Genomic DNA, 10911 nt, shown 5'->3' on the forward strand with positions numbered 1-10911 from the left:
CGCGTAACCGACTTCCGTACCCTACCTCTGGTCGAAAGACCTCGTTCTTATTCTTTTTAGGTTTTCTGATATTCCTTTCCTTCTTTGGGATAAATATGTTAGTGGCGACTCTGTTGTTCACATTTCGCGAGCGTGCGACAGGTGGCCCAAAAAAATTTTCAAAATTCTGTCCCGCATAGCCCACACGGTCCGTGTGGCTGCACACGGGCGGCCGTGTGAAAATTTTGTTTATTTGCAAGGGAGCGTGCTGAGGGGCAACACGGGCCGTGTTGCTGCACACGGGCGCCTGTGTTGCTGGTGCTGAAGCTTCTCTTTCACTCTTTCTTTATTTCTCTTTTTTGCTGCGTTCTGATTTCAACACGGGCCGTGTTGCTGCACACGGGCGCTCGTGTTGCTGTTCTTCTATGCATCAAAATGGATCAATCTCCGTGCCTTGTTACTCGAGTTTCGTCTACCGGTCCAAACTCTACCACCTACAATAAAACAAAATAAGAAAAAACAAAAATGTTAAAGAAAACAAGCGTGGGTTGCCTCCCACAGAGCGCTTCATTTAACGTCGCATGGCTCGACGGTCCATCGTCCTACTAAGCAAGACGAATGACATCAACCTGTCCAACTGGTTGACCTTGGAAATATGGCTTTAGTCTCTGCCCATTAACTTTGAAGATGTCTCCATTAGCTTGATTCTTAATTTCAACTGCTCCGTAAGGGAACACCTTATGAACCACAAATGGTCCCGACCATTTGGACCTCAATTTTCCCAGGAATAGCTTCAAGCGGGAATTGTACAGAAGGACCAGTTGTCCCTCCCAAAACTCTTTTTTCTGGATCCTCCTATCGTGCCACTTCTTGGTCTGTTCCTTGTAAACTTTGGCATTTTCGTATGCACGATTCCGAAACTCTTCTAATTCATGCAACTGCAGAATTCTAGAATTTCCTGCTAGAGATAAGTCCATATTCAAGAATTTAGTTGCCCAAAATGCCTTGTGTTCAAGCTCTAAAGGCAGGTGACATGCTTTTCCGTAGACAAGCTGGTATGGTGACATCCCGATGGGCGTTTTGAACGCCGTTAGGTAAGCCCATAACGCATCATCTAGCTTTGTTGCCCAATCCTTTCGTGACGAACTCACTGTCTTTTCTAGAATTTGTTTGAGCTGTCTATTAGACACCTCTACCTGACCACTAGTTTGAGGGTGGTAAGGAGTGGTTATCCGATGCTTCACATTGTACTTCTGAAGAAGCTTCTCCATGAGGTGATTGAGGAAGTGAGTTCCTTCATCACTTATCAGCGCTCTCGGTACTCCAAACCTTGAAAATATGTTTTCTCTCAAGAACTTGACTACTACCTTCGCATCATTAGTTGGTAAAGCTACCGCCTCCACCCATTTCGATACATAGTCCACTGCAACTAAGATGTAGTTCTTCCCGAATGATGGTGGAAACGGACCCATGAAGTCAATTCCCCAAACATCGAATAACTCTACCTCTAACATGAAATTCTGAGGCATTTGATTTCTTTTTGATATGTTCCCAGTACGCTGACACTTATCACATTCCTTGACCATCTCTTGGGAGTCCTTGAACAATGATGGCCAGTACAATCTTGACTGCAAGACTTTGGATGCAGTACGATCCCCACTGAAATGACCTCCATATTCAGAGTCATGACATGCTCTCAACACATCCTTTTGCTCCTCCTCAGGAACACATCGTCGTATCAACCCATCTACTCCTCTCTTGTACAGGTATGGGTCGTCCCATAGATAGAACCTGCAATCATGAACAAACTTTTTCTTACGGTTAGAATCAAAATCGTCAGGTATTATACCGCCAACAAGGTAGTTTGCGTAATCAGCAAACCAAGGCACTCCAATAACAGCTAGGATGTGTTCATCAGCAAACTCATCCTTTATTGGACGCCGCTCTTCTGTCTCCTCAATGGGTGACATCCGCGAAAGATGATCTGCAACAGTGTTCTCACACCCTTCCTTGTCGCGGATCTCTACATCGAACTCTTGGAGAAGTAAAATCCATCTCAGGAGCCTGGGTTTCGAATCCTGCTTGGCAAAGAGATATTTTAAAGCAGCATGGTCAGTGTAAACAATCACTTTCGAACCCAACAGATATTGCCTGAATTTATCAAAGGCATACACAACAGCTAGCAACTCCTTCTCGGTAGTTGCATAATTAATCTGTGCAGGGTTCAAAATGTGACTGGCATAATAAATAACATGAAGCAATTTTTCTCTCCGCTGTCCAAGTACAGCCCCCACTGCAATGTCGCTAGCATCGCACATGATCTCAAAGGGTAGAGACCAATCAGGGGCAATCACAATGGGTGCCGACACTAGTTTATTTTTCAGTGTCTCAAATGCATCGGCACACTCTTTATCGAATACAAAAGTCTTATCTTTAACCAACAAAGTAGTCAGAGGTTTGGCTATCTTTGAAAAATCCCTTATGAATCTACGGTAGAATGCCGCATGGCCTAAGAAACTCCGAATACCTTTCTCATTCACAGGTGGTGGTAATTTTGAGATAACTTCCACCTTAGCTTGATCGACTTCGATTCCCCTGTGGGAAATCTTGTGACCAAGAACAATGCCTTCTCGTACCATAAAATGGCACTTCTCCCAATTTAGGATCAGATTACTTTCTTGACATCGCTGCAAAACAAGTGAAAGGTTAGCTAGACAGTTATCAAATGAGGAACCAAAAACAGAGAAGTCATCCATGAAGACTTCCATATGCTTCTCAAGCATATCAGCAAAGATGGAAGTCATGCATCTTTGAAATGTCGCTGGGGCATTACACAACCCGAACGACATCCTTCTATAAGCGAAGATACCGTATGGGCAAGTAAAGGCCGTCTTCTCTTGATCCTCCGGTGCAACCGCAATTTGGTTGTATCCAGAGTACCCATCCAGAAAACAATAATAGTCATGCCCGGCCAATCTTTCTAACATCTGGTCAATGAATGGCAACGGAAAGTGGTCTTTCCTTGTGGCCAAATTTAGTCTTCTGTAGTCTATACACACCCGCCACCCAGTGACCGTTCTGGTAGGAATCAACTCATTCTTTTCATTAGCTATCACCGTTGTACCTCCTTTTTTAGGTACCACATGAACAGGGCTCACCCATGAACTTTCTGATATCGGGTAAATAAGTCCTGCATCTAATAGCTTCACGACTTCCTTTCTCACTACCTCCTTCATAACTGGGTTCAATCTCCTTTGAGGCTGCACCACCGGTTTGTGATCTTCTTCTATGAGAATTTTGTGCATGCACATCGTAGGACTTATTCCCTTGAGGTCTTCAATTTTCCAACCAATAGCTCCCTTGAACTTTTTCAGAACTTCAATTAACTTGTCCTCTTGTATATTTTTCAAACTAGAGCTAATGATGGCGGGACATTTTTCTTCAGAATCAAGGAAAACATATTTAAGATTCTCCGGAAGCTGTTTCAATTATGAACTTTTTGGCTTGTCTTCATTACAACCCAATGCTATTGGTTGCCTTAGATCTTCCCACCTATGTGTTCGAGAACCTTTAAGGATAGGTTGAGTTTCCAACATTGATACCACCTCTAATTCATTATCATTGGCTTCTTCATTTTCCCCAAAAATTGACATGCTCAAAACTCTTTCGAGAGGTAATTGCGATACACTCTCCACATGATCACTTTCTACCACTTGTTCGAGCACTTGTATATTGCTACTAGTGCCGATATCCTCTTTATGCTTCATGGTATTATGAACATTGATTTTTAACTCTTCATCATAAACCTTCAAAGTAAGTGTACCCCCATCCATATCTATCATAACTCTCCCTGTTTCCAAGAATAGTCGTCCCAAAATTATCGGCATCTCTTCATCTTCTGGCATTTCAAGAATTACAAAATCTACCGGAAACACAAACTTATCCACTTTCACAAGGACGTCTTGGACTACTCCGTAAGGTCGCTTGACCGAATGATCCGCAAATTGGAGAGTCATCCGAGTGTCTTGGATTGCACCAATTCCCAACTTTTTGTAGATGGATAAAGGCATGAGACTGATACTTGCCCCCAGATCAATTAGAGCTTTCTTGAAAGATCTAGCTCCAATAGTGCAAGGGATGGTTACTGCTCCTCTATCCTTCTTTTTCACTGGAATCTTCAGACCCTGCAAAATAGCACTACAAGTTTCTGTTAGAATAATGGGATGGTCTGCAATGGTTCGCTTTTTAGCGATGATATCCTTCATGAATTTGGCATAGGTGGGCATTTGCTCAAGTGGCTCCAACAACGGAATATTCAGCTCCAGCTTTTTGAATAATTCCAGGAACTTCTCAAAATTCTTTTCTTGCTGCCCCTTTTTCTTGTTTCTTTGAGGGTAAGGCAGCTTGATTGCTGGTGTTGGTGTTAACACTTTTTCTTTTGTAATCGGTGCTGGTGTTGCCACTTCTTCTTCCACTTCCTCATTCTCTCTTATGTCCAGCTCCACTTTAAGCAATTGATCCTCACTCTCCGAATTCTTTTCCACTACTTCACGTGGTTTCCCTCTCCGTGTAGTGACGGCATTGATTTTTTGATTGTCTTTAGGATTAGTCACAGTTGCGCTTGGGAGGGCTCCCGGTGCTTGCGGAATTGCAAGGTGTTGAGCAATTTGACTCATTTGCACTTCAAGGTTCTTGATTGAGGCTCCGGTGTTCCTTAAATTTCTTCGTGTCTCTTCTTGGAATTGGGAGCTTTGAGCGGCCATCTTTTCAATGGCAATTTCCCAATCCGCCTTTCTTGGACCCTATGGTTGGTATTGTTGTTGAGGTTGCTGGTATGGTTGTTGTTACGGACGATATTGTTGCCCCTGTGGTTGATATTGTTGAGTCTGAGGTTGATATGGTTGTTGGCCTTGAACCGGCTTCTGAACGTTTTCTTGCTGGTCTTTCCATGAGAAGTTCGGATGATTTTTCCACCCCGGATTATATGTGTTGGCATAAGGATTATTCTGCCTCAACATATGAATCTGCTCAACCTGTTCTTGAGTTGCCACACAATGCATAGCAAAGTGCGGTCCACCATATATTTCACAAAGAACCGCTTTAACTGGTTCCACCTGTGCCACTGTCTGAGTTCCAATATTCATCTTTTTTAACCTTCTCTCTACCTCTGCAGCAATCTGATCCTCCATTTTAACAACCTGCTCTGGCAGCTTCAAATCAATCTTACCCTCCGGTTGGCTCACTGTTCGATCATACAACTCGAGATGCTCATTAGCAGCGATTGCCTCTATAATTCTTTTGATAACAGTAGCTGTAGAAAAATTGGTTGAACCACCAGCAGCAGTATCAATAAGCTGCTTTGTCTTTAGTCGTAAACCATTCACGAAATTCTGCATCTGTTCGGTAGCGTCCATGTTATGAGTAGGACATGCAGTCAGACATCTTTTGAACCTCCTGTATGCATCCCCCAATGATTCCCCCTCTTTTTGTTTGAAATTTACAATATCGTATCTTTTTCGGATAAACACCGAAGCAGGAAAATATTCATTGAGGAATGCTGTTTCCATCTCTTGCCATGTCGTGATACTTGCAGCCGGAAGTGAGTAAAACCACTCTTCTGCATCATCAGTAAGTGTAAATGGGAACATCACAAGTCTCTTCGCCTCCTCTGAATGACCTTCAATCTTCAACGAGGTTGTAGTCGTGAGGAATCTCTGAAGATGCTTATTTGCATCCTCGTTGATTCTTCCGGAGAAAGGCTTGCTCTCTAACTGGCGAATGGTGGATGGATGCAGTTGAAAATGTGCCACATTCACTGGTTGATTAACAATAGTTATCCGGTTGGGATGAGCATTTGCCCCTCCATAGTCCCCTAACAATCTCTCCGCAGGAGGTTGATTTCCAGCCATGTTAACCAATTCCTGATTTATCTCCCCGTCAAAGTCCGAGTCGCTGTGCTCCGAATGCACAGACACTTCGTCGTCGTTTTCCTGATGTGGAACACTATGACTTGCACTTGGTACTGCCAGTCTTTCAATTCTCGCCTTGCGGCGTCTCTCGTGCAGAGCTCTTTCTGGTTCTGTGTCAAAGGAAAATTTAGCTGAGGTCTGACCTCGCATAAACAGTTAGACAACAGTTAGAACAGATAACAAAATTGTAATGAAATTAAAATAACAGATAAAAATAAAATTTTGGTCGCAGAGCAACAAAATTTCAATTGACTTAAAATTCGGCTTATAGTTTGGCAGTCCCCGGCAACGGCGCCAAAAACTTGATCGGAAAATAGCAAGTGTACTACTTTTTACCGATGTAGTTATTAAAGTGGAGATTTATCCAAGTATCGATCACAAGGACTGCGGATAAAATATAAGCCAGGACTAAATTTCAATTGAACAAAAAGCTTTGGTTGGTTTTTGATTTGTTTGATAAAAGCTAATTAACTGTTTATAATTAAAAACGATAAGTAAATGATAATTTGGTACAAATATGAGAAGATATGCTAAGGTTGATGTATAAATCTTACGTGACTCCTTGAGAACACCGTTGTTAACGAAAAGATGTGACTACAATTGAGTATCAATTCTATAAAATAGTTTTCCCTAATTCCTTAGTGGAGAACTTCTTAATACTTAAAAGTCAATTTCAATTCCTCAATAATTGAATTTAGTATTAAGACATTATGCATCGTAATCTAGAATGGATGATCACTATAGTGAAATCCTTATTCCTAAGCGATTTACCGGTAGTGTTTTGATTCAAAATGCATTAGGGAGGTGTGTCACGCCTAACCCTAACCGTAGATCGATAAAATATTTTCCAATATGATAAAGCATGAAAAACTTTGAATCATAAACTCAATTTATAAAAACATCAAATTCATCAACAACGATTTTAACAAGTCATTACATGAAAAGATTTAGGGACATCACCCTAGCATAGAATAGTTTAGCTACTCATAGTGTTCAAGAAAATAACAAGAGTAAATGTCGACATTACAAGAAATTATCGGTCGATATGATCTCCAATCGCGATTGCTCTTGAAGATCTCTTCCAAATCCCTTGATTGCTTTTTCTCTGTAATTCTCTATTCTGAATGATCCAAGATGCCTCAATCCTTCTTCCCGTTAGGTTTTAGTAGTGTTGGCTCACATTCCCCGTATCCGAAAGGTCCGAAATACCCTTAATGAGTTCAAGGCTTTCAAAATCTCAAAAGTTGGAGATCTGCCCGCGCCTGCCAACACGGGCCGTGTGCAGGAACACGGGTGCCCGTGTTGGTCCTTTGCTCCTTTGTCAAAAAACCACTTTCTGCTCATCTTTTCACACGGACCGTGTGCAGGAACACGGGTGCCCGTGTGAAACCTCTGCCTAGCCTTCAAGAATTGCTTTTCCATCCACTTTTTGACACGGGCCGTGTGCATGCACACGGGTGCCCGTGTTGACCTCAGCTTTGGCTCTTTTGGCTTCTTTTTCCGCTCGTGCGCGCCATAAGTTTCTACCTCTCCCGTGCATCAACCTGGCCAAACATAAACTAACAACCAACGCATAAAACGGCACTTGTATAATACTCAAAACACACTAACATGCAACAACATCACACAACCAAAAAACAAGAAACTTACTTTAAAAACATATGACAATGCCACTTAGTATTACCAAGATTACGAATTTCGGTCGGAAAAAGATGCGGAAACTTACTAGAAATGGTGACCGATCATGCTTCAAGGCAAGTTAAAGTTCGTGAGAGGAATTACCCGACACATGATTTAGAGTTGGCCGCCATTGTGTTTGTGTTGAAACTTTGGAGGCATTATTGTTTGGATCAAAATTGAGGCGCATAGTGACTACAAGAGTCGAGAATGAGGTAAAGAAGATGGTTGGATTCTTGAGAGAGTAGGATTTTGGTTTGAATTACCATCTTGGAAAAGCAAACTTGTAGCGGATGCATTGAGTAGGGAATCATTGCATATTTCTATGTTGAGGATTCAAGAGTTGAAAATGGTTGGAACAGTTTTCGAGATTGGAGTTTGGTTGTGAAGCGACGTCTTCTTGTGTTAAGCTTAGTATGTTGAAACCTACGTCTGGTGTTCTTGACGAGATTAGGGAGAGTCTGAAATTGGATTGCAATTGGTTGACGAGATGACATTGATTAATTAAGGTAAAGGTAATCACTTTCGGATTGACGAGATTAGAGTCATGAAAGGTCGTGATCGAGTTTGCATTTTTGATATTTCGAAGTTGGAAAAGAGAATTTTGAATGAAGGGCATCGTAATGGTTTGAGTATACATCATAATGCTACTAAAAGGTAACAATATTTGAGGAAAATGTTTAGTGGTAAAGTATGAAGAGGGATATAGAGGAATTGTGCATTTGAATTGGACTTGTCAGAAACCGTTTAGTTGGTACAACAGTTATCTATTCCCGAGTGGAAGTGGGATCGTATTTCTACGGATTTTGTTTCAGGTTTGCCGAGAACGTCGAGTAATTGTGAAGTGATTTGAATTATTATGGATAGACGGACAAATGTGTTCATTTTATTCCGATAAAGATGGATTATTTGATGGAAAGACTTGCTAAGTTAAACATCGAGAAGATTATGTGTTTGCATGGTATTCCGTCAAGTATTGTTTTGGATAAACTCCGAAGTTTTCTTTCGGACTTTGAAGAAGTTTGCGGAGTGATTTGAGATTAGAAGAGAAAGCACTTGAAGGTGGAATAAAGGATTTGTACTTGGGGTTAGTTGCTTGAAGAGAATTTTCGAGGACGAAAATCTTTTAAGTGGGGGAGAGTTGTAACATCCCGATTTTATTAGCTATTTATTTAATTAGTTTTATTTGGTGTTTTACTAATTATTCATGTTATTCAATTATTTAGTATGATATTATTTAATTTGAGATTTGTGCTAATTGGATTAATTGAATTATTAGTAATATTATGAGATATTAGTTGATGGGCCTAATTTAGTTAGAAAGAATAGATTGTGGGTTAAGCCCATTTATGTGAGAAAGATAGTAAGAGAGAAATTAGGTTAGTTCTCATAACATTCATTTTGGAGAAAGAGGCTAGAGAGAAAGTAGAGAAGAGAAAAGAGGCAAAAGAGTAGAAGAGAGAAGAGAAGAGGATTGTAGATTTCTTGAAGTTAGAAGGAGGAATTCAAGAGGTAAGGGTTTGAATACAAGTTCTTATAGACTATATGATTGGGTAATGTGTGTTGTTGTGATTATCTCTTCATCTTTGCAATTTCATGGAAACATAGAAAAGTTAGGGTTTATGAACAAATGCATGAATTGATGATTTGGAATGTGTTATAATTGTGTCTATAACATGTATTCTGTTGATATTCGTGATGCTTGGTGTTTTCCAACTTGATTGGGTTAAGTTTGGGGGTTTTTGGATGGGTTTCGTATGCTGTTTTCTGAGTTTGGGGTTTTCTGAAATCGCCAGTTCGCGCCGCGACCCCTTGTGCGCGCCGCGAACCTCTTGGCAGAAACTTGGGAAAAACTGGATCTGCTCAGTTCGCGCCGCGGCCCCTTGTTGGCGCCGCGAACTGCTTGGCAGAAAGTTTGGAATTTTTTGAATTCGCTCAGTTCGCGCCGCGAACCCTGTTGGCGCCGCGAACCCTGTTTTACAGAACTTTTTCCAAACTTTGAAAGGCCATAACTTTTGATCCGTAACTCCGTTTTATGCGCCGTTCGAAGCGTTGGGAAGCTAATGAGATTGTCTATATGATAGGATAGAATGGATTGACACTTGTTTTATAAATTTTGATGATAAATGAGAATAACATTTACCTATATGTGTATGTTATGGATGAATTGTGCATGATCAATGTTCATGGATGTATTATGTGATATGATAACCGCGAATTATGTGATTGAATTCTAAATGCTAGTTGAGGTGGAATAGTTTAAATTGGATGTTAATATATGGATAACATGAGATTACTTATGTGTGTATTATGAATTAAAACTTGTGGTTAATATTCATATATGTCTTAAGTGATGTGGTATCCATGATATGTTGGAATGAATATAAATATAAATTTGTATGTACTATTTGAATGTGTCTTGTTGATAATGATCATTTTAAGGTGTATGTATTGAGATGTGGATTGAATACATGTAAATGCTTTTATGTGCGTTACGTTTTGGTATGTAATGAATAACAACTATTGGTAAGATGTGTGGTAATATATTCATGATGATTGTGACTGGATATATGATGGTTGTTATGCCTTGTTGTAATTGTTAATTGTGTTGTGAATGTGGTGTACAATTGGCAGATAATTCATAGAGTTGGATTATTGTGGTATGCGGTAAGTTAAGATTGATGAGATAATCTTAATTGCATAAGTTGTTGGTAATTGTACATACATTCATAGCATGGTCGGCTTTATGGTGGAAGCGGTGAAACTTGGGTTCACATGGTAAGAGACGTTGATCCTTGAATGGAAATAGGCATAGCAGACGTGATCCTTAATTGGAAATAGGCGTGTTGGCTTTGATCTTGTCCGGATCGGGAGCGTGGCTTGGATTCTAAACATTGAATCGGAAAGCGGTGAAACATTGGATTCACATTGGGTACCACATGCATAGAGTCACATGTCTTGCATTGAGTCACATTGGTGTTATGTGATGTTTGAATGTATGCAATTATGTGATTGTTATGTGTGTATGAGCTGTGATAAGTGAATTTAGTGATTCATTTGATATGAATGATTGTTGTGTTTTAATTGTGATATATGTGATTGAAACATATGTGATGTAGATGTGAAATTATATGTACTTAGAATCTAGATGTTGGTGAAATATGATTATGTACATTGTTTAGTAATCATGTATGATTATGTGGAATTGAATGAACTAGGTGGTATGGCAAGAACATGTGAATCCCGATTAATGGCATATGATGCATGTTTATGTGAAGAGTGATGA

General features: G+C 40.3%; 1 protein-coding gene across 1 annotated transcript; it reads right to left on the reverse strand.

Annotated features, from left to right (window-relative positions):
* Positions 1-419: 419 nt before the first annotated feature.
* LOC131618732 (uncharacterized) lies at positions 420-3215 on the reverse strand. The gene is made up of 4 exons (XM_058889900.1): positions 2334-3215; positions 1903-2057; positions 609-1770; positions 420-473 (listed from the first exon to the last, which is right to left on the reverse strand). Exons 1-4 carry the CDS (start codon positions 3213-3215, stop codon positions 420-422), a joined length of 2253 nt encoding a protein of 750 aa, XP_058745883.1.
* Positions 3216-10911: the final 7696 nt, after the last annotated feature.

The sequence above is a fragment of the Vicia villosa genome, linkage group LG7 (genome assembly GCF_029867415.1).
Source record: "Vicia villosa cultivar HV-30 ecotype Madison, WI linkage group LG7, Vvil1.0, whole genome shotgun sequence".
NCBI classification, from domain to species: domain Eukaryota; kingdom Viridiplantae; phylum Streptophyta; class Magnoliopsida; order Fabales; family Fabaceae; genus Vicia; species Vicia villosa.